The sequence below is a fragment of the Gadus morhua genome, chromosome 6, assembly GCF_902167405.1.
Source record: "Gadus morhua chromosome 6, gadMor3.0, whole genome shotgun sequence".
Taxonomy (NCBI): domain Eukaryota; kingdom Metazoa; phylum Chordata; class Actinopteri; order Gadiformes; family Gadidae; genus Gadus; species Gadus morhua.
Window position 1 is genome coordinate 14249906 of NC_044053.1, and position 25142 is coordinate 14275047.

The window sequence follows — 25142 nt, forward strand, 5'->3', positions numbered from 1 at the left end:
TAATAAACATTTTGGGAAGACTCTTAGCTTTTTTTTAATGATGGTTTATTTCCAGGAAATTATACAAAAGTGGAAACATCAATATATTTTTCGACTTTTGATTAATACTGTCAACATACATTTATAAAAGATCACTCAATCGTAAGAGAAATTGTCCAATTAATTGTCTGTCGTCTAGTGAGTTCTTTTCAAAGTAACCTGTCCTAATACAGTAAAAACAACAGTAGGACTCTATTGCAATAACAATTATTTTTTTAAGACCTGGAAGACATACAAAAAGCCCTTTCCAACATTCATGTAATATTCCAATATAACGTTTGTTTTAAAAACATGGGCTTATTTGGCCTGTATTTGGTCAGTACATGCTGGTGATAAAATGTACCTTATTGATAAATAGAAATAGATAGTTAAACCCAGGAAAACAGCATTAAGCAAAGGCCCTCCCTAATTAAGCATTGCCAAGTAAACATAAATGAGCTTCTTCCACCTCACAAAATCAAATTTAAGTTAACTTGAGTTGTTAGACAGAAAACAAGTATATGCAACTTCTGGAGGATAAAGGCAAAAGATGACCTTGTGATTAACAATACAGCCGAAGGTCTACATGAATTCATGGCAAAACTAGAGCCATGATTTGTATCTTACATAACACATGTATGACCAGATAAAAGTGGACCCAGAGGGGACTCAATCCATTAGGAACGGTTTGTCACGCAACTTCTAAAGCAAGTAGGCCACCTTTAATATTAGAGAGGGTTTAAAGCTACTTTAAGCATAGGTAGTCAGACCCTTTTTATATGCAAGTACATGAGTATTAAACATAAACATAAACATATCTGATCGCTTGTACCATTATCAGCTCTGCACTACAAAACATGCCTGTTCAATGACCGTGATGACTTGTATGAGACTATAAATAATCAACATATCCATGTGAAAAATACATATATAAAAAGATTTGTGTTCATATCCCTTCCTAACCCTTTTTAGCAGACAGGACACTGGTAAATAGAATAACGGTGTTTGAATAGAATTACCATCTGTTAGCATGTTAGCATTGGCATGGTTACACTGACATAACAAACGTCTTGGCGTATGATGTCAAGACGGAGGACCATGCGCAGCAACATGATTGGTCGATGGATGGATAGTTTTAAAAACAAAGTCATCAATGGCTTTGTACAGTGGTATGTCTACAACTGAACAGTCTTCATCGCATGAAGACGTGGGTTTGTATGGGGGTGTGCGGTGGGGAGGGGACCGAGGCCGCGGCCAGTCCTTCCTCTCTTCTCCTCACTCGTCTCCCTTCATCTTCATCTGGGCCTGCATGTGAGCGATCATCTGGTGCATGCGTCTCAGCTGAAGGGCGGGAAATAACAATTGTTATTCAGCAATGCTAGACCAAAATGTATGTGTTGAAGGATAAAAATACAATTTCGGTGGTCACCAAAACATCCAAAGTTACACAGGTTAATATATGAATTCCTTTTCCAATTTCATTACGCTTTCTTGGTAGAATAGCTCCATCTAGTGGCAGATGGTGGGAACGTCCATTAACCCCAGTAAATCAATTATTATTGATAAAACGCTAAAGGTTTTGTTCAGTTTAATTCACATTGAAGATGCATTACTTGAACTGAATTTAAAGGAGGAGTAAAAGGTACGCCACACTGGATAACACACACAGTCCCGTCCCCCCATGCTTTTGAATGGAGGGGATGCAGGAATGCTAACCCACAAAATAACTGGTGTAACAAGAAAATAATGATCTACATGACATTCAGCAATTCAAAACGAATGCAATTATTTTGAACCCCTGAAATAGATTTTGACCAAAACAGATTTAATCAATGAAGTCATCACACACACACACACACACACACACACACACACACACACACACACACACACACACACACACACACACACACACACACACACACACCTCAGCCTCCTTCTGCAAGAGGATCTGGTCCTTATCCATGACATCCTCCTCCACGTTTCTACAGAGGGGCCAAACAAAGAGGACATTTGAGATGACATTCGGGGAACAATCCTTTGCACAGATCTAGCAGTGAACCGGTGGCCCTCTCACCTGCCACTCCTCTTCAGTCTCTCGGAGCGGAAGTTCTCGTAGTGCAGGTCCTGGGTCACCTCCTGCAGGTCCTGCATGTGAGTCCTGCAGAATGAAAATAAAAAGGGTGACGCAATTACTTTTGTGTACACTAGGGGGCAGTAGAGCCTCTACTTAATTCACATCACGTTAATGGCTCAGTTATGGTCCCCTTCGATGTAACACAATGATCACAGAGACGCTTTGACTCAGTCGTGAACCTGTTTTGGTTGTGCGTCGGGTATAGTGAGCGGACCAATCACAGCCCCTGGTGCTGCGTCGCCACCAAGCAAGGTTACAATTTTTGGGAGCCGCACGTCAGGCCCTTGCGGTGGACGAAAGGACGGTCCACAAGGACGCAAGTGGTCCATAAACCCCCTTGCGTTGCCTCGATGTGGAACCATCATTTGACCTTAAGGACCTCCATTAACCCCCCCCCACCAACTTCCACACACCCTCCCACCCAACCCCCACCCATCCATCCTCCCACCCACCAATCCATCCATCCACCCATCCACCCATCCACACACCCGCCCGATCTATCAACCATCCATCCATCAATCCAGCCCAACGAGTAGGCAGTGTCTTGGGGGGCAACGGAGAGAGAGGGCGAGGCACTCACACCAGCATGGTGCGCAGCTTGAGGAAGTCGTTGTGCTCGGGGTTCTCCACCTCCACCACGCCCCAGGGGTACAGCCGCCCGCGGATCTTCTTCCCCTTCACCTCGATCAGCTGGTTGGAGCCGATGACGGCGAAGGGAATGCTGGCCTGGGCAGAGCGACACCGACGGGAAGGGACGACACCCCAGGTGGGGAGGGAGGGAGGGGGACACAGACAGGGAGAACAAGGAATCATGGTGTTATAACAGACGGGAAGTGCAAGGGAAGGAAGTAGGAGATAGGGTAAGACACTCAGGGGTAGTCATCACTCACATGGGTCCCTGGGGAAACTGCTGAATAATAATGGATGACGCTTTATAAACAACAAATGCTGAAGACGCTTCAGAAGTGTTGGTGACGGTACGCGGCGGGCAGGAAGTGACCTCACCTTCAGCACTCTGGTCTGCTCCTTGAACTCCTCGTCTTCATCCGAGTCGGCGTCGGGAAGCTGGTAGATCTTGATGCCGTGCTCGGCGATCTCGTCCAGGATCTAGAAGGAGGCAGCGCCGGGTCAACACCATCGTATGACATATAAACAGAAATAAAGAACCACCAGCCGCGTGTAAACAAAGTGCGTCCAACCCGACCGAGCGTGTTGCTGTAGTCCGCTTGACCGACGACATTTCACCGCAAAATAAAAGGAGTTCCCCTTAATTATTTTGCGAGTAATCTTTAGAAGATTACTCTTCTAAAGACTAAACGTATCAATGTAGATTACCTAACACCACTTATTCCGGAATACAGCTTAGAATCTGAATTCACTTTATATCGTTTTGGGGTCGGAGGAAGTTGGAAAACTAGCACACTTCAAGATACCTATTCCTCGGGAAAGGATAACGACTTGTGTCGAGGCAGAACAAAACAGCCGCCACTAACTGGAGTAATTGGGAGAGACACATGGTGAAAGGCCTCACGTTTAATTAGACTGTGGCAGGGGGCTTGGATGGAATGAGAGGGAGGGGGATGGAGGGGGGGGGGGGAGAGAGAGAGGGGGCGGTCGACAACAATGTAGAGGCAGGTGTTTGTTTGTGCGTGTGACAACCGGTGAAGAAACAATGTCCAACAAAAGGAGCATTCTTGTGCGGCCAGCTCAGGCACAGATGTTGTGTATTTATTATTCCAAAATATCAAAGCCACATTTGACTTTTGCACACTATCTCCCCCTCCCCGTGGATAGCATATTTCAACCCACAATGCCGTTGTGTGTAAGGAAGCCAAGATAATATGGACGTGCTTGTTTTCCTGCCTCGGAGCTGGGGCTTTCATGTACCATATGAAAGGGCCAGACGGGTTGAGTCAGCCGGACCCAAGAGGCGAGCAGAGTTCAAGCAGGGCTGTGCTACGGACCAGACTACCGTTCCACCGCCGCTTGTTATGGCTGCTGCTGTGTTTTCTCAGTGGGCTCCCAGGGGTGTGTGTGTGTGTGTGTGTGTGTGTGTGTGTGTGTGTGTGTGTGTGTGTGTGTGTGTGTGTGTGTGTGTGTGTGTGTGTGTGTGTGTGTGTGTGTGTGTGTGTGTGTGTGTGTGTGTGTGTGTTATTGTTGGTAGCAGATCTAAAAACAAACAGATGTCGCGGGGCACACACACACACACAACCTGGCGGAGAACGTGACAACTACACTCAACCTGCCGAACATACAACCTCCCTTTCTCTATCTTGCACGCACACTCATTGTGCACGCACACACACACACACACACACACTGATGCTCACACACTGATGTTCACACACACACACACACACACACACACACACACACACACACACACACACACACACACACACACACACACACACACACACACACACACACACACACACACACACACACCTCTTTGATATAGCTGGATAAACATCACTTTGCTGGAGCAAAACGAAAATTTTGGGAAACATTGCAGACAATGGCAAAATAAACATATCTGACACAATGGCAGGGAAAAAATGACACAATCAACAAATACTGTGACAAGAGCAGTGAACCAAATGGTGCAACAAATCTCATACAGATTACTTGGCGAAAAAAAGCTTTAAAAGACTGAAAAGTTAAGAAGCAACACAAACACAACAACTGTTTCCGAAACAACTTGTTTTTTGCAGACGAGGTCCAACCGTAAAACGCTAAGGGAAGACCCTATGTCACAAGCACTTCTTTGCGCAAACACAAATGCTGCAAAATGGCTATTTACCCTGAATTATTCACCAGAGTACCATGTGTTTACTGCAGCATGATGCCTATAATCATGAGCTCCAGAGTGATCCGATGAGAAAATCACTGGCTCCACCTAATCCATGTTGTTGCCAGCCAATCCAGTGCAAGCGATGAGGCCGCCACGCCCGACTCTAGTCGGCCTTCATGTAGCGTCGTGCTTTCATTGGCCGAGCGATGCTGGCAGCGGCAGCCATTTTCATTTTATGACTATCTTGTTGGATTGCAACCAGGACACGGCACTGTATACAGTATAGTTATTTTGGGAATCTATAAGTAATGAACCTAAATCATCAACGATCCTTTAGGTGATGGATAACAGACATCAAATCTGTCACCAGACTCACTAGTAATAATTACTCACTACTAGTAATGCTCTAGTGCCTTGCTCAAACCTGCTTGGAAAGGATTATGGACAGAGGAACTCCTACCATGAGGGACGTTAAACAGGTCTAGTTCAATTAAAGCACATTTATTATAAGCTTATTTCATGTAAGAATTCATGTCGATAAATCGAATCTTCAAGAACAAACAAAGGGCTGCACCACCTTTCCTCATTTTATTCTATGGTCAAGTTCAAATGACTGAGGTGAATCAGTACGCTTTAACAGACAATAGTCTCTTAAAGCGTGTGTATGTATTTTTAGAGCTGAAACCCATTCTGGACCTTGTTGCCGTGAGTGTGTGAGTCAGATGTGACCTAAATACGGCTGAGCTCGTGCAGATATAATTACCTAGGTTAAGCCATGGGAGAAGTGGGCGATTTTGGAAAAATGACAGTCTACGTGTCAAAAGTGCCTCACCACAACGTAAGAGTGGACCAATCCGACCATTACACGAATCCAGTGGCTGATTGCAGCAACACGAGGGAATAATATTTTTCTTGTGGTTTTTCCTTTTGTTAGAAGACAAATAGACCAAAACATATTAGCACAACTGAAATAACCACAAATCGTCAACTGGACAAAAGCCCCCTTTAAAAACAAAACCCAGGGAGTAAACAAGAAGAATAAAAAAATCTGAATGAACATGTGTGCGTGCGTGTGTGGTAGAGCTGAAACGCCTTTGTGTCTCTTCAGGCCTGGCATGGTTTCTGTGTCAATTAAACCACGGCTGGAGCAGGTCGACCGGGGGAACAATACTTGGAAGTGGAAAAATGTTCCAGAGCTCACGTATGAGATCAACAATGTGGAGTGAGAAGCACAAAAAAATAATGAAATCGACACAGAATGACACAAACATTAACATTATTACGGTCAAAACCTTGGCTTTACGCACCAGAATGGCACACATCCAAGGGTGCTTTAAGTTCGTCATTACACAAAATTACAAAAAACAAAATAAAGTAAGATGGCATCAGAGAAGAAATGCTCGGAGGAGGAAAATAAACCACCTCTTTCATTAAGTGTCATCTATTCCATTCCTAAAGGGGTCAACATTTGGTCAACATTCGTTTTCTCCACCTCTCCCTCGTCCTCCCTCCACCTCCCTTTCTCTCCATCCACCCCCCCCCCCCCCCCCCCCCCTCTCTCCATCCCCCTGCCCCTCTCTCCTGTCCTCTTCCTGCAGTGAACCTGAGGGGCAAGCGAGTCCCAATAATACCTGAACCCAGGGAGGGCAAGGGGTATTACACTCAAGCCTCAGACACACACACACACACAGACACACCCAATTAAAAAGACTGGCATCAAAGGAACTCCAGGGTAAAAGTGCATGGCTACATGCATGAGCCTAATACTTCAGTGTGTGTGTGATGCAGGGCTTTGGGGATCCAGTGAGAGGATCCACAGCATAGTCTCAAACCATGGGGAATGAGACTTCTTCGCTCCCTCAGCTAAAACTCCCTTAGGCCACTCAGGGACAAAGGCAAACCGAACTGAATACACACACACACAAGATTCAAGGGTCTTGATATGCACATCGATAGACATGTACAACCGACAAAGGACAGGGCCAGTACTTTTCATTTTTAGCAGATTAAAGTTAAACCTAGTCACTTAAGTCCACTACAGCTTTCCTATACTGGCCCCTCCCCTGACTAACACACACACACACACACACACACACACACACACACACACACACACACACACACACACACACACACACACACACACACACACACACACACACACACACACACACACACACACACGTCTGGACTCATCGGACCAGGGAACACCAGTGGAGCGCACCGAGGCAACCAATGTAGCCATGGTAACAAATAGGCATCACATTAAAAAAAATAAAGGAAGAAAGAAAGGAAAGAATAGGAGCAAGTTTCAACAAATGTCGTCCTCCTGCACCTCCTCCTGTGCCCGGCTGGTAGTAGTACAGTGGAGACCACCCACTGCACTCGGCCAGAGACTGATACCACTCATGGGGTCTGGTGATGAAGGGGGGGTTTACACACAGAGGGTAGACCGGGTGCAGGGCTGGCATTTTGAGCCCTACTTCTTGCTCTGGTGATCACAGGAGCCGCGTGGTTCTGCACAGGGTGGGCTGAATATGACGCTGAATATTCACACTGTTATCGTCATGTACCTGAGATAGCCGGTGTGTGTGTGTGTGTGTGTGTGTGTGTGTGTGTGTGTGTGTGTGTGTGTGTCGACATGAGGGGAAATGTATATTTATTGTTATAAAATACGCAAAAGTGTGGTACATGCCAGGTCACAATGCCTGCCGGACAGAAGGAAAGTAAATACACCCGCGTGTTGGAGGCTGTGAGCGGAAAGGGACTGCACAGAAAATCCCACACACACACACACACACACACACACACACACACACACACACACACACACACACACACACACACACACACACACACACACACACACACACACACACACACACACACACACACACACAGAGTAACCAGAGTTCAACTGTAATTCCTGACGAGTCCTTTACTTGCCAAGGAAAGCCTGAGAGCACACAAAGTCAGACATACGCACAGAGGACATTAAGAATCAAAATATAAACCAAAACAACTCTGAATCCCTAAGCAGTAATCATTACGTGCTCTTCTGACGACCCCATCCCGTCGATTCCCCCTTCTCAAAGTAAACACAATCCACAACCATGTGATTGCGGTTTAACAAAGTATGATGACAATACTGGGCAGTGGAGGGGGGGGGGGCAGTTTGCGGACCCTTAATGGGTCCCGCCGGGGCCCTGGAGAACCGGTTCACACCGCAGGAGTCCGGCAGAGAGCACACTGCGCACAGGATGGCCCGGCGAGACAATGGGGGGGGGGTGACGAATGAATAGGCCTGTCCAGAGTGACATACAGCGTCAGTGAGGTGGGTGGGTGGGAGATCGGGCTGTCATGAGGAGATAAGAGGGAGGAGGAGGAGGAGGAGGAGGAGGAGGAGGAGGAGGAGGAGGAGGAGGAGGAGAACCTATTGTCTGTGGTTGTTTATGTTGTTCTGGTCCCATCAGGGCAGCAAGAACAGGGAAGGAGCTTGGTTCTCCGCCCACTGCCCATCACTCAAACCACAATTATTTGTTACGTGATTTGAGGCAATGAGGAAATTCTCTTCGCCGCTAACTCGAGGGTGAGGGAAGGCATGAGGCTGGACGTAATTTCCTTTTCCATGGTACGATGACACGAACTAATGCCATCCACACCCATTTTTTCATCAGTCGTGATTAAGAATGAAACCAAAACATACAGCAAGAAGAAAAAAGAGAAACCAACTTGTTGTGAAGAACTCCCACCTGCTGCATGAGTCACATTCACTCTTCCCAGCAGGGGGTCCGAAGTTGAAAAGCCCCTGCGCATTCTCCCAGCGCCCACCTCTCAGACAGAAAACAAACTCAAGTAGGACCGCTCACCACTAAAGCCCTACACAGGATATGACTCCATGGGTGCAGATAGAGAGGATCAACCAGTAGGCCCGACTTGAGGCAACTTTATGAGTTACAGACCACTGTGACCGCAGCCAGGAAAATTGGCTTCAGAGGGCATTAAAGATTGAGCAGACAAAAGGGGCCCCCAGGAGGGCACTGCGTAACGGGAAGGCCATACCAGGAAAGCAGAAAGCCAAGGGGAGACTGCTAGGATGGGGGGGTGGAGGTTTTAGACAAGTGAACCAGAGGGGAGAGCTGGCGGTAGAACCCAGGGTGGCTATGGACTGCGGGCAAGCGAGGGCCGGTTCGCTGGCTTTGTTGCGTCCATGTGACGCTATGAGCGAGCGAGGGCCGGTTCGCTGGCTTTGTTGCGTCCGTGTGACGCTGAGCGAGCGCACCACCACGTCTTCTCGGTGAAAGGGTCTCGAGCCCTCTTGACAGATTGCAGGAAGTCTGCATTGTTCTCTACAAGCTGTTTCCCCCTAATAATGCGAGAAGGAGCTCGGCTTGAGCATGCATGGAGGCGGGGGGGGGGGGGGGGAAGAAAAGGGGCCTTAACCGAGGGACAAACGGCTCGCAAGCGGTGAGAAAGTGGTCCTGGACAAGAAACAAATACACTAATAAATATCAGGGGAACAACGCCAGGGTGATCCATCATGCTTTGGCGGGGGGGGGGGGGGGTCCGACAGGTTGTTGGATGCCGGCGCGCTGACCTCCAGCGAGCACCGCTACACCTTAGAACCTGGTGGAGGTCCCAAGCACCACTACACCCAATCTGATCCGATCGAGCAGCAGGCGATTGTTCCTCCACTTGGGAGAGTCACTCAAGGGACAATGGCAATTCAATCATTTCAGATTGAAGAAAGTGCGCGTACTCGCATGCAGGAGGTCACAAAGTCGGCTTGGCTCCGGAGGTTGAGCCGGTTGACTTTAACTGGAAGGTTCCTGGTTGGATTCCTGGCTCATCCTAGCAGAGTGTTGAGGTGTCCCTCTCCCCCCCCCCCCCAGATCAATTGCTGAATACAGTGTGGGCCGAAGGGACTGGTGGCAGGAAACAGTGGGTTGTGTTCATCTAAGAGGGACCGCGGGAACTAGCGGGCAGCTTCTAGGAAGGCCACCACACAATACCGGGGCATTTTCTCAATTAATAAATCCCTTAAGGGCAAAACAATGGAGACGTTCATGTTTGATGCTGAAACCACTATTGTACTTTGGCAGAACTACTTGGGTCGTTTGTGGTACGAGCCGTTTCAAGTGCGGGTCCTCAAAAGCACGACTTGGCTGCAGGACAAGTGTTTGTGCGTACAGGTTGTATGTGTCCGCGCCCCTGAGGGGCCAATGGCTCTCTACTTTTTCCCATAAGGTCACCATATCAGCCATTTTGTTCTTCCACAGGCGGACAGCAGGAAAGTAACCATTCTCCCACAGAGGAACCCGGTGAACAAAGCTGAGCTGGGTTAAGCTCCGGCCAGCCGGACAACCGTCTCCGGGTCCTGAATGAGAGGCCAGCAGGAGCCCTCCGAGCTGGCCTTAGTATATGTTACCTATGGTCCACTCCTCCTTCTCCTTAGGAACCAAGAATGCTGTAGGAGAGACTGGCTGGAGGGACTTAAGCCATTAAGTCCTCCATATACCGTCCATCAGATTGTATTGGTTTATTTAATTAGTTGTTTATAACTGCCAATTACTTTCAGTTGTGGGGGCGTGGTGACCACACCCCTTTTCCCTTCTTTCTGTTGTAAATGCTTGATTGAGTACAATCGTTAGCTAGATGGGAACATCGCCACGCTTGATAGCATGGCTCACCACCTGCCATGCGCTTTACATTTAGTTGGATACGGTATTTCATTCATCACTCAATTCTAGACACTCCTTACTACACAGATGCATTTTCTTTTCCCAGGCTTTTTATGCCTTCATGGAGGAATGGTGAAGACGGACAGGAATTCGAACCCGAGTCGCTTCAAGGCTTATTGCCCATGTGGTTACCAACTACACTACAGTGTTGAGCCTCCAAGCTGCCCCACTCCACTGATTCATTGACCTGCCCACTGAAGAGTAACTGGTTGGGCGGTAATTCAGTCAAGTTAAATATACTTTTAAAACGGTCCATTGGTATGACTCCAATTTGTTGTCTTTCCGAGCATGAGTCAGGTTGTAACAGTCAGCCATGGTATCATTCCAGATTGAAGCTCCATAGAAACAGAATAGATGCAGGAACCACACTGATATGACTGGAACCATTGTTCCACATAATGGACGGTGGCGAAGGCTGTAGGGTCGGCGTTAAGGCCGATCCAGCAACGCCTTAGTCTTTCCCTTATGTCAGAGCGTTTCAGCCGGCTATATCCCTCCCGTGTTGTGTGAGCCTGTGGACGTGTGTGGGTGTGTGTGTTTACGTGCTGACCTCCATGCAAGCATGCGCCAGCAGGGAGCTGAGGAGCATGTATGCAGGAAGACACGGTGTTCCAACAGGATGTATGTCGCACAGAGGGCGACCGGCGGAGGCGTCTTCTTTTCTGATGTAAACCTCCGCTCATCATCCCACCTTTTCCTCCGTTGGATGCTCCCACCCCGACCCTCTGACCCATTTGGCTGGACCATCAATACGATAAAAAAAAAGTTGTGTGGGGTTTTGTCTTTGTCTTCACACCCCTTATCTTGCACATCAGGCAGAACACGTGTCCCATTCTAACACAAACACGCGGATGTGCACCTGAACTGGAGCCGTTATTCAGGGCAGCTGGCCAGTGGCTCCTGGTTTATTATTCTCCTGTTGAAATGCAGATGGCTAAACCATATGACCAGAGCCGGGAAACAAGCAAACACATTAATGACTTCTGACCTCGCTACCTGCAGAAAATCGGGCTTACCACCCTGATTGGCCTCAACCACTTGATAAATTCACCTTTATAGCGCCGGTTTGTTTGTGTTTGTTGCAAATGTGTGTACGGGAGAGAATGTGAGTCTGTCTGTGGATGCGTGCCTGTGTGCATGTGTGTCCCACTCACCCTCCTCTTCAGACGATCCCTCTCTTTCAGTGTGAGTGTGTCCGCCTTGGCGATGACGGGGACGATGTTGACCTTGCTGTGTATGGCCTTCATGAACTCCACATCCAGAGGCTTCAGGCTGACAGCATGTAGACGTTGGGAAGAGGACGAACACCAACAAGCGTGAGTAGGTAATAAACAGACGGGAAGGAGAAGGTCATAATAACAGCGGAAGTTTCGACAGGTGACGATTGCCTGGGAAAAGTCTGTGCTTGTGTGTGGCTCATTATGTTTGTGTGTGCGTTTGTGCGTGTGCGCTCGTGTGAATGTGTGCCTGCATACATCTGTGTGTGGGTGCCGGTGTACGTGTGTGTTGGTAATGTGTATGTGTATGCAAGTGTACAAACGTGTGGCGATATGCGTGTGCTTTTACGTGTGTGTGTCTGTATTCGTATGCACACGTTGGCGTGTGGCTCACCCGTGTCCGAAGGGAGAGATGAAGTAGAAGCAGCAGTGGACCCTGTTGTCCACGATGTGTCTCCGGTTCAGCCCGCTCTCGTCGTGAAGGTAGCGCTCAAACTGGTTGTCGATGTACTGGATGATGGTCTTGAAGCTGTGGCCGGGAGGAGACGACACAGAGAGGCAGGCGGCTAGGACACCTCTTCAACCGCCACGCCATTCACATTTTTCTATGTTTGCGTTTTATTTGACACTGAGTGATTTGAGGAAATTCCTCAAGCAGGCCGAGAGAGGATAAGGGGTATTGTGGGATATCCAGCTTATCTGCAGCACATTTTGGACAATGCACATTAATGACTTCCTTTGGAGCTACCCAACAAGGTCAAAGTCCCTGGCTTGGTGCCCAGCGCCTCCTTTTGCCTCAACCAGCACAATTTCATTAAACCAACAAAAAATAAACAGCTGAATGAATGAATTGTTGTTAACTTCAGCTGTAGAGTAAGCATTAAATGTGGCACAAGCCGTAATAGTAATCGTTATATTTTTCCATACCACAAACTCACCAGCCTCTGTGCGTCGTCTAAGGTTGCTACAAGTCTTGTCACAAACATGACAAAAGCTGAAGGAAACTACGCTGAGGGAGGGTTTTTTAGAAACGCTCCCCTGACAGCGGCGGGGGCTGCCTCGGAACCCAGAGGTACAAAAAGAGTCGTGGCGGGACAATCAACAGGAAATAGACCCAGGAACGCGAACAACGAGAGAATGGGGAGGGAGGTTTCGGCTCCAGATGCCACACATACAAACATCACCAAACACACAAAATTAACACTCACACACACATACAGATATCACAGTGTGTACAGGCATGGAAACGAACACTTTAACAGAAATCCGTGGGAGGAGGAATAGGGAAAAGCTGTCCAAAAAGGTACTTGAGAGAGGGAGTAGTAGAGGATGGGAGGGAGGGATACAACCAAGACACTTTGACTGCACTATCTCCACCAATCACACGTCCACCCACACCCAGACACCCACCAGTCCTGGCTGTTAATGGCGTCCCCGTATCCGGGCGTGTCCACCACGGTGAGGCGGAGCTTCACTCCTCTCTCCTCAATCTCCACCGTCGACGCCTCGATCTGAACCGTCCGCTCTATCTTCTCTGCGGAGGGAGAGCGGGAAGGGGAGGAGGAAGAGACGTGGGTGTGGTGGGGAGGGAGAGAGAGACGGAGGACAGGGTTGATAAACAGCAAACGCGTTGAAGCGCTCCGGGACAGACCGGTATCTCTTCTTTCATTCCTCTCTAAAACACTGGAACGTGCCATTGCTAACCAACTGTCCTCCTATCTCTCATCCAACAACCTGCTTGACCCTCACCAGTCAGGCTTCAAGAAGGCACATTCCACTGAGACGGCTCTCCTCGCGGTGACTGAGTCCCTCCGTGCTGCCAGAGCCTCGTCCCTCTCATCGGTTCTCATTCTCCTCGACCTGTCTGCAGCATTTGACACGGTGAACCACCAGATCCTCCTTGCCACTCTTGCTGAACTTGGCATTGCTGAATCTGCTCTTTCCTGGTTTACATCCTACCTGACGAACCGCACCTATCAATTAACATGGAATGGCTCCTTGTCCAAACCTTGCACGCTTGAAACTGGTGTCCCTCAAGGCTCTGTACTGGGGCCTCTTCTGTTCTCCCTCTATACCAGATCTCTGGGCTCTGTAATTACATCGCACGGCTATTCCTATCAATGCTATGCTGACGACACTCAGCTTTTTCTCTCTTTCCCCATATCTGATAATGCCCTGATTCCAACACGCATATCGGAATGTCTGGCGGACGTAAGCAACTGGACAACTGCCCATCACCTGAGGCTTAACCTCAACAAAACCGAGCTCCTCCTAATTCCAGGGAAAGATGGCTCAGTGGTGGAACGAGCTCCCTGCCGTTCTCAGGACCGCAGTCGCTCACTATCTTCCGAAAAAGGCTCAAGACTCACCTGTTCAGAGTCCACCTCGACTCTGCATAGCCACCCTCCCCCTTCTGGCCACCATTGTACATTGTATTGTATTGTGTTGTATTGTATTGTATTGTATTGTGTTGTATTATAGTACTTAACTGTGTTAGCAACTGCAGTAGCTGTTATCATTGCTCTAACACGGGGAATTGGTTAGCCTAGCAATTGTTGTACTTGCACTTGGTTCTATGAACATCCTTACTGTACCGACAGCGATATATTGTTGCACTTCTTACGACAAATGTACTTATGTAAGTCGCTTTGGATAAAAGCGTGTGCTAAATGCCCTAAATGTAAATGTAAATGTAACTTCCCGTATCCTGTGTCATGGCAGCTACACTGTAAGCTCTGTGAAACATGCGTTGCCGGTAACTAGGGATGTTAACTGATGACTGTTTGACTGCATCAACATTAACCGATCAATCTTGTTGCTTATCGGTTAAAAAAAATGTTGGGGTCAGTGTGGACTGTGGACTGTGTGTTGGTTTCACTTCACACAAAAAGATGATCAGATGAGGTGACTTATTGGAAGTTGGACGGACACCACGTCTCTAGCCTACTGTTTAGTTTCTCCTCAAGTCTTAATTATTCCCGCATGCGAGCGGCGGAGAATATGATCTCTAAATTATTATGGACAGTAGACTAAACGACTTATTACTACATTTCAGGATATTCTATGGTAACAGATAAGGTAATGATAAATCATCTTGTTATTGAGCTGTCAGTTAAACGCGTTATTAACGGCGTTAACGCAAACCAATTTTAACGGCGTTAAAAAAAGTATCGCGCGATTAACGCAATTGTTTTATTTTAAAAAAATAATAATATATATATATTTTTTTTTTCTTTGGCTCAAAACATAGAAGCAGTAGCCTGACTGCTATGTTCAAATGACATTTGTTCAAAGCAGTCGTTTAATTGCACTATAGGCTCTTTTTTTGTATCGTCCTGTTTTGATCAGTATATGCCAATGTTGTTATCAATAAAAAATCTTGTTCATGTTGATAAGATAATTAAAATGAGAAGAATTATGGGACAAAAAAATCAAGGGATATTTAGCATAGAAAAAGAATTTGCGATTAATCGCGAGTTAACTATGACATTAATGCGATTAATCACAATTAAATATTTTAATCGCTTGACAGCTCTAGTACAACCGTCACCTCCAAACTAAACAAGCGGCGTCTCTTCGGAGCTGTAATTTTCTTAAATGAGCCCCGGCAATGTTTCAAATGAGCTCCTACTGTGCCCTCTTCCGATTGGCCCCTGGTGAATCCCGCGCAGGGTCTCAACCAGGTCCGCGCCATCTCAGAAAATTGTTGGCTATCGAGCCCGCTCTCCACACACGGTCAACTTGCAGTAAGCATGCCTCAGAGATACAGCAGAGATACGAAATAGCAGGCGGCTGCCGTGGCTCGAAATGGCTGTTATTTCAAATAGTACATTCTAATCTGATCGGTTAACCGGTATAATGAGGCTCGGTGGTCGGTTAAGAATATTTTACATTTTCGCCATCCCTACCGGTAACCTTGGTGTGAGCTACAAGAGCCAGTAGATGGAAACACACATGAGGGGATAACATGTTTAACATGTAAAAGGGGATTAACGTGGTTGTAATCCATTAAAGAAAATGCGGGGGGGGGGGCAGATCAAACTAGAATTTAAGTCGTGACATAAGGACAGGAGGGTCGTTTGTTCTTTCAAACTAATACAACTGGCATTCCCCGCATTCCTGCCCGTGCACAGCTCTGCTGGAGACTTAAACAGACATTTTTCTATTATTACAGTGTGTGAGTATGTCAGTGTGTGTGTTTGTGTAAAAGGGAGCTTTGACAAAGCATCATACTTCCCAGAGTAGACTACATGGCCCATCCCTTCGCTGCCCCTGGTCAGAAAAGCTATTTAGACTGCCTGATGGTGGGGGCATTTGTTTTGAAGCAAAACAAAAGTACCTGCCTGTTGTTGCGTATTTGTTATGTTAAAAAAATGGGCTGTTGCAAAATTTCCCTGTCATCGTACACAAAAAAAGATCAACATGTTCTGAACATTTGTTGTTGAATCCAATATCAAGCTAGAACTTAGATACATACAAACCTACTGTACTTATACTACTGTATATATTACAAGAAAATATTATAATATTTAGTTTAAATTGAAATTAGATTACAAAAAGTGAATGTCAGTGTGCATGTGTGTGTGTTAGTGGGTGATTTACCTGCCGCTCCAGGGATGTAGCGCTCAGGGTAGAGGTCAGTGAGAAAAAGGCTGTTTATCAAGGTGGATTTCCCCAAGCCGGACTCCCCTGAAAGGAGAAGAATTGGATTCAGATATATGGGTCTACCGGTATAGCATAGCTCAAACTAAATGTCTGATAAATGTTCTACTGTGAAGCAAGGGGGTCGTCTCCTACCCACAACCATGAGAGTGAATTCAAAGCCTTTCTTGACCGACTTGCGGTGGACTTGATTCGGGAGGTTGGCAAAGCCCACATAACCTGCGGTCTCCGGAAACTGGAAAACAATATAAAACAGCCTTTAGGAACACAGAGTGGTTTGGCTTGATAACAATTATTAAGGACTTATCACTGAAATACATGACAACACCAATATCACACGGTCTCTTTGAACCCCAAACAATAATGCTATAGAAAAAATGTACTGTGGATTTGATGGATACAAAAGTACTGGCTTTATTCTATTTGTACTGTGCAACCTATTAAAATCCATACAATATTTAATTTGCATAACATCATCCATAATATTATATCAATATACTGTAAAAAATCGAAAAAGGGCCAGAAATGACCAAGAAAGTTCAGACAATAGTTAAAAAATAATCCTAAAATCACATAAATATTTAGGGTAGGTTCCATTACAACTTCAATATTTATGCTCCACCAAATTCCTCCCAAATATTTTTGAGTTTGTATATGTGTGCACATGATAAATGTGACAGATTTGAAGGAGCGATCAGGAGAGCTTCAAAGAGAGGGAGCAAAATAAAAAAACTGAATGAAGTTGATGGTAAATGATCATGAACTTTCAGTGGCCACCAATAACACTAAACAACAAAATCAGGCTGTCCACAACTCAATTTCATTAGTTGACTAAAGGCATCAATCCTGACTATAATTCGACAGGTCATAAATCTTTTCACATTTAAGGAATGGCATAAGCTCAACAAGTTTAAAACAAACACTTCGAAAGTGCAATCTTAATGATTTATCCATTGGGGACATTTGAAACATGAGAAGCAAGCCGTTTAATCACGTTCTAGTTAGGCTGCTGTTTAGCGAAGGGTGATTTGTAATTTGCAGATTGTGTAGAAATGATAGCGTCTTAAGTCTGCCGCTGATATTTGGAGTGCCCTAATCTAGCTAAGGCCTAAAAAAAATTTTTGTTTGGTTCCGGTTTCCGACCGACCCTGTCCATTTGTGTGCGACCCAAATTATTTTATGAGCTTTAAAAAAAAAAAAAAAAAAAACTTTTTTTTTTTTTGATGCAAACTATAATTATGTTTTTGTACGGCACCTCTTCATTCTGTACAAGGATGAGCGCATTCTCTCGTTTCTAAATGAAAACAACCTACTTATCATTCGCTGCCGCTGGAAAAAATAAAATAAAAAAATAAAATAAATTCCCTACCTACCCATGACCTCAAGTGACAACCAACAGGAACCAAACTTTTTTTTTTTTTTAGGCCTAATATCAAAAATCTTTGCAAATGAAAAAAAATAAAAACGTACATACTATACAGGCTGCTATTGAGTTGTGTGGTTATCAGCTCTATGCCGCTTTGAAAATCACTTTCAGTTCTGATGTCGGGGTGTTCCTGGCGGGCTGTCATTAATATAATTGTAAAACTTGACTAACGTTGGGGGAACTCCGCCTACTCCACCAGCCAGTAAACATGGCGAACAAACCTATTTTAGTCTCAACAACAATGAAACCTGGGGACTATAACAACAATGGAAGCACCCAAGATATAAATGTGACTACCGGTACTTGACCACCCCAAACCTTGGTTCTTTGACGGCCAAGAGCCCAGTGACTAATTAAATCCCTAGTTGACACTATGAGGGGTCGGTGTGTCGGGGTCGGTGTGTCGGGACACGTGAGACTTACCTCGTCCTAATCATCCTCATTATCATAAATCTCATTGCTTGGACACTATATTCTATATCTTTGTAGCTTACACACACACACACACACACACACACACACACACACACACACACACACACACACACACACACACACACACACACACACACACACACACACACACACACACACACACACACACACACACACACAAAATAACATAAGCAGATAGCCGACTCTTGCTTACCTTCCCTTTCTCTCCAGACTGAGACATGGCTGGGATTTTCTGCTCCTTGGACAAATCTGCCAACACAACACACATTAACATTAATTTAAATCATGTATTTAACCAAAATGTGAGGTGTGTTTAATATGATCATATGCACCTGTAATTCAAACTATTCACTTGACACAGCCAAAATTCTTACGAGATTTGTTTACCAAAAACGATAACAACCTTCATTTTGCCAGTGTCGACCACATGAACTAAAACCATAAACGTTGAGGAGTAGCACAACATACCAGATTTTATGTACACAACAGTGACAAGATTACAGGGTTATAAAGTAGGCTTACTAAATGATCTCACAACCTAAATGGGGTCTTGTATAAATAAGATATGCCTAAGACATGGAGACCAAGCAGTGTGCAGAGGGTGTATTGGTGAAACTGTATCTGGATGACTGCATTCCATCTCAAATACACCTTCTCCTGACAGCTCAGGGTATGAAGCAGGACAAAGTCAGATCGGGATTCACGCTCATCACCCATAAGAAATGTTCTCGCGTTTGCACGATACTTTCCCTTAAACAACAGAGTGAACCGGATCCAACCATCACTCCTGTGGCACTAGGGCGGACGTCAAGCAACCACCCAACGCTTTGTCATGACTCATCTAAGCCCAACTTCCATGGAACAGGGTCTCGGTTATATGGACATGGGGAGCTGGCAGGGAGCTCTGACTCGGTCAGGGTGGGTTGTGCTGAGCCCGGTGGAGGAACAATGATATTTACCCTACTGGTTCCTGAGGACCTTCCTATGCATGGGGGCTCGGCCGATCAAGGGGTGAGCGCGCGTGTCTCACCAGCGACCGTGAGGAATTAATGAAAACAAGAGTCTGGCACGGCCAGGGTGGACGGAGGTACATTAGTGTGTTGAGGCCGCCGGCGTGCAAAGGTTATCCCACAGGGTTTGGAGGCAAAGCACTCGGTCCTCCTGCCTTGTTGACAGGTGATGGAAGCGTTTGACATTGCCGTTGATTGTAATTGAAATAACAAACTGTCAGCGGCACAACGTGATATCCTAATGTTATTTTTTAAGGGATAGAGTGTTGGACAGAGATAAAGTATGGTAAAAATATGAAAAACACCCCCCCACCGAAACACCAGTGATTTTTCTGGACTGGCTCTGTGGGAACCAGCAATGAGTCCTAAGGCAAATTAATTAAACTTTTCCATTATCACCGTGTTAATAACAAAAGACAACACTACAGGACACCCAAGCAGGAGGCATAATGCAAATACCCTCCCAAACAACAATGACCACTTAATCTGCCTGGTTTCTAAATTACAAGCATAAAAGCACCAGACCGACACATGGGAACAACGGCGCACTGGAAAGTACCTCCAAACACCGGTTACACACTCACACTCACACAACCAGACTCGCCAGACCTGGGGAGGAGATTAAATATTTCGGTCCAAAAGGCGGCAAATGCCACTTTCTAAAGCTATTTTCTTGGCCGGCGAGGCCACCAGTGATTTATGAGCTGGACTGAAGCCCTGCAGGCACAGCAGGACTGGTGCTGCCAGTCAGCCTCCTAGCGGGCCGTGTCAAGGGTCCACACACACACACACACCCTAGCCCGTGTATGCCAAGGAGCTCTTGCTCGTCTCGGGAGAATGAAAGAGTCACTTCTCACACCACGTCGATACAGTGAAGCACACAGAACAACCAGTTGTAAGGGCTGATTTTTGGCAACAGATCTGAGCACCGGGACCCTCCACCCCCCCCCCCCCCCCCCTGCTGCTGGTCAGATACCTGTAGAGGAAGGACAAAGGGTCGCCCCGCAGTACACCGCAGAACAAGGATACAGGCGGTCTAGAGGTTACGTTGGCCAGTTATTGCCGGGACGTTTTGGGACAGGAAAAGTGGAGGCAGGCCAAAAATGGTGGCAATTGTAAAATAAATACATTAGACAATTAGTGAATAGCCCTCTGCCAGTGAAACCCACTCATCATTTCCATCATATCTATACAATTATTGAAAATGGCTGCCATCTTATAACAACTTTTTAATTAGTTTTTACATTTATTCTTTAATGACTTGTTAAAACATTATTAAAATCATTTTTAAATCAATTACATAGCTACTTTCGGGTCCGCATAATTAAAAGAGCATGTTTAGCTCCGTCCTATTCTACTGCATTGAGAATAATTTTTTTTCAGTCATTTGTCCGATGACAACGTTTATTTGCCGGGCATTTCCGGCCGGAAATAAATATCTAACCCAACCTCTGACACACAGTAGTGGGATATGATGGACTTGAGGCAGAAGCCTTACATGTACTAATATAAACGGGAGGATAACAGGAGGCCTGACTTTCATACAATACAGTACTGTTCAGGCCATAGGTCAGATATGGAGGTCGGCATAGTAATGGCACTACACCAGTGGGAAAGCCTTGGTTTGTTGCTACTTTATAATGCAAGGCCTGTAACCGAGAGAAAACAAATGTCACAATAGGCGGAATGAGTGGGCCTTTCAAGCCGCAAGGAAACCAGCAGGCCTGCTAATAACACACAGGGTTTAAAGCGCAGGATGAGGCTTTTATGATGATGGGGACAGGACGGGAAGTCACAAAAACAACACATGAGAGTCAAACAGCCAATAAGAAATAGGCTTTTCACTCGACAAATAGTACCTACCTTCTTAACAAGTCGTAAGATGTTTATGGCCCTAACCTACAGGTATACATTTAAAAAAGTGATGCATATAATGATAGAAGCCTAATAGACAATGATAATACTCTACTACAATACTCCTAGATTGACTTTCCAGAAGTGATAGAGCAGTGATAGATGGCTGATTTAGCGCTTAGGGACCATATTTCACTTATTGTCAAATTGCTATCGATGTTATTGCTATAGATTTTCTGTAGTTCTACGGGCACAACTCTCTTTCTACATACGCCTTAAGTGGGTTGTCAAGGAAGCTTGTAGGAAAAGCATTAGTCATTATTAAGTATATATAATTAATTAAAATATACTAATAATTAAGTCATTATTCTATGTTGAGGGCGGATTCATTAAGGCATAATGCAGTGTACATAACTATGAAATAGGAATATATAACCAAGAACACATTATTTCAAAACAGGTTTTCAGTTGGGTTTTTACTGTTTTCTTTAGAAAACATCAACATTCAATATTTCAGGATGTTTAATATACTTGTATAATGTCCCAGGAATCGTTGACATTATAAATAGGTCATTGATGACATTTGCTTTTGTCCTCGTTATAGTATGTTGAACCTTTTCAATGCACAGATAGAAAAAGATAGAAATAGGTCATTAAAAATATGCTCAGTCAAGAAAAAAAAGAGAAATTAATGAAGAATTTGGCACATTTCCGGCTGAACAAGATCAGACACGCACAAAAAAAAAGGTGACTGCATAGTCAAGTTACATTGAGACACACAGAGTTCGGTGAAGGTTGCAATTAACTTCCTCCTGTAATATAACCTTAGCTGGATGCTCCTACCACAAGTTGTGATGTTTCAGCAGCAACTATTCAGAGGCTGAGGTAATCTGGCCTAAACTGGAGGAAGCCATTGTTCAGGGAGTAGAATAAGAGGAAGAAAGCTTCCTGGCATAAATAAAAACAAAAGGACAAGGATTTTGAGGCGAGAAAGTTCTCTCTCTTCTCTACTCTCGAGTTCAATGTGAAATGTTAAGTGTCCAACAAGCCACTGGGGCCAACTAGCCCTATGTAAAACCAGAGGAGCGCTGTAAAATATAGATCAATGCGATCAATCCAGAAGATATTGACTTAAGGTCAAATCCTCAATGATCGGTGATCCTTGTGATAATTTATTTTTGCATGTTGTCTAGCTATAAATATTTGAATATATTGTCAGTGTTGCAATACAGGTGTTATTATTAACTCTGATGAAGGATTAGACTTTAGACTGCCATTTACATGCCTGGTAGTGTAGGTGTCAATGATGAACTATAAATGTATATAGTATTATGTAAGTATTAGCCCAGGGGGGATCTCAAATTGTAATTAATGTTTACTTTTCTTCATAGATAGACACATGTCTTCCCTCTCTGCTGTGTGGGATGATCTAGACCAGAGGAAGTGCAGGGGTCAATTAAGGGTTACAAACACTGTGGTTTAGAAGGCAAGAGAATCGGGTCTAGGCATTTCCTGCCAAATTTATCACAGTTACTATTTGCCATTGCATCTGAACAAGCACCACTTCCAAGGAAGTTAATGAGCTCACTGAGCCATAAACACAAGTCAAGATGGATGATAATTCTACAATGCTGGCTCTCCGCCATGTCTTAACTAAGGCATACGCATTACACACAATGAAAGTGATTATTGTTTCCCTGTGTTATTGCGAGGTTGTCTAAACATGAAATGTATTGTGTACCAGCATGCTATAAGTTCAATGGTGGTGAATTAATCGGATGTTGAAAAGTTTCAGTAAGAATGTGGCCGTTTGTATATTTTCATAAGAACAAGTCATTGCTGCATTTATGGTGCAAATCTGCGGGTTTGGGAATCGGAACATTAGAAAGGCCCCTCTGTCGGTGGCAATTTGTCTACCACACCCAGTTTGTCCGACGCTGTCGAATTTCTATCAAACATCAACTTTAAAACACTTTAACTCTTACATTGACACCCGAATTGATCAGCTGAATATACAGATCAAATACCCAAAACTTTCCAACTTTTTATTCACGATGTGCGTGATGAAATACATGAACTACGGGCGCCGGAGAAAAACTTTGTTACATGTCAAACTGTTGTGCTCAACAGTTGTTGTCGCGATGTCACGATGACGTATACACGTGAAGTCCCCCAACAATAGTTTTCACATTAGCCTCGTACAAAAAACACGCTACAATATGTGGCGCTTCGTTGTCTTACCTGGGCGTAACTTTTAAATATGTATACAGACGCCTTTATCTGTCGACTTCAGCCAGAGCCCAGGAAGGGATACCCGGAAGTCGTTCCAGTTATTCCAATTCCGCCCTAGTGCCCTCCCAGACAGCAAGCCGACATTGAATACATATTAATTTTCCATCTGAATCCTCATTATGGTTGATATTGAAATTTCAATGCAAAATAAATGTTGGATCAACATTAGGCCTACCATATCGATGAAACCTGATGTTATTAATTTTGATGGCAACAACGTTGGAACAACATTATTGTTATCTTTATGATTGAATAAGCATTGATATTTGGTTTACTGGGCGATATTGCCAATGTGCAGAAAAGTCATTGATTTAGAGTTGACTGGGAAATGACCGTTGTTGAAAAGCCATCGACATAGCCTATAGTATACCTGAAAATATGATTGAAAATGCATTGATGTATAGTTTACTGGGAAATATGATTGCAAATGCATTGATATTCTAGTTGACCGGGAAATATGATTGAAAATGCATCGACATATAGTTGACCGGGAAATATGATTGAAAATGCACCGAAATATGATTGAAAATGCATCGATAGTTGACCGGGAAATATGATTGAAAATCCACCGATTTTTGGTTGACCGGGAGATCATTGGGTGGTAGACCAACGTAGGCCCACTGCACAGGACACATCTCATTTCTGGACCCTTGACCAATACGTCAGGTAAGCTTGCTTATGTAATGTTTAATATGAATTAATTGTACCGAATCAAATACTGTTACTCCTTAACATGGTGGTAACCCACGCAGTACTGCAGTAATTGATTCGATTTTGTTAAATCAATGTCAAAATCTTCCAAAGTTAAAGGGAACCTATTATGCTTTTTCGCCTTTAATGACCTATAAACGTTGTTATAATGATTGATATTTATGTTTAACCATACACAAAAAACGATGTAGATTTTCGGGAAACTCTTCCTCTCATCTGGGCGCTTTCAGCACTCTCTGTCAACGCTCGGTTTCGTCCTTCTCCGCCCCCTCGCCCCCCTCCTGCCAACCCAACTCCGTTGTGATTGGTTACCTTCCTTGAAGCGCGCGCGGGCAGATTTGACCAGGCATATGGGGGCGTGGCAGGAGTGGTGTTAGTTAAAATTGTACCGGGGGCGAAAATTGTACCGGCCTACGTCATCAGTTGTCCGTTGCCAGGCAACGGACAACAGATTACGTAAATTGCCAGGCAGGTTTCAATCGATCCGTTATCTGTATTATATTATTTGCCAAGACAAAATAATATAATACAGATAACGGATCGCTAGATAACACTTGTTTTTACTTTATATTTGTATTGCATTTAATTGTTTAATCGAATTTAGCTAGTAAACTGAGGGTTTAATGTGTATCATTAGCTGTGTTCGAAATCGTTCCCTATCATGGATGTAGTGCACTAAATAGGGTGCACGCCATTTTGTAGGGTGTTCGAATTCTCAGTGGTCCACTATATAGGGCACTATATAGTGGACTTAAAATAGGATACATACGATGTACCCTACATGTTACTCCCGTATACCACAATGCAATGCGGTCGTGTTTTCC

The 25142-nt window shown here is 44.9% G+C and overlaps 1 protein-coding gene across 1 annotated transcript; it reads right to left on the reverse strand.

Annotated features, from left to right (window-relative positions):
- Nucleotides 1–28: 28 nt before the first annotated feature.
- zgc:63587 (septin-2) lies at nucleotides 29–23670 on the reverse strand. The gene is made up of 12 exons (XM_030357775.1): nucleotides 23557–23670; nucleotides 18645–18700; nucleotides 16705–16804; nucleotides 16510–16596; nucleotides 13318–13441; nucleotides 12302–12436; nucleotides 11845–11962; nucleotides 3161–3262; nucleotides 2736–2881; nucleotides 2096–2179; nucleotides 1946–2003; nucleotides 29–1359 (listed from the first exon to the last, which is right to left on the reverse strand). The coding sequence occupies exons 2-12, from the start codon at nucleotides 18669–18671 to the stop codon at nucleotides 1294–1296; spliced, it is 1047 nt and encodes a 348-aa protein (XP_030213635.1). The 5' UTR covers nucleotides 18672–18700; nucleotides 23557–23670; the 3' UTR covers nucleotides 29–1293.
- Between the last annotated feature and the right edge of the window lie 1472 nt (nucleotides 23671–25142).

Excerpts from the sequence above, each read along its gene's own strand:
- zgc:63587 (XM_030357775.1), bottom strand. The coding sequence starts at position 18,671 with ATGTCTCAGTCTGGAGAGAAAGGGAAG. Across the intron at positions 3,263-11,844 it reads GGGATCGTCTGAAGAGGAGG|ATCCTGGACGAGATCGCCGA; the intron begins GTGAGTGGGACA and ends GCCTCCTTCTAG. Across the intron at positions 2,180-2,735 it reads AAGCTGCGCACCATGCTGGT|GACTCACATGCAGGACCTGC; the intron begins GTGAGTGCCTCG and ends TTCATTCTGCAG.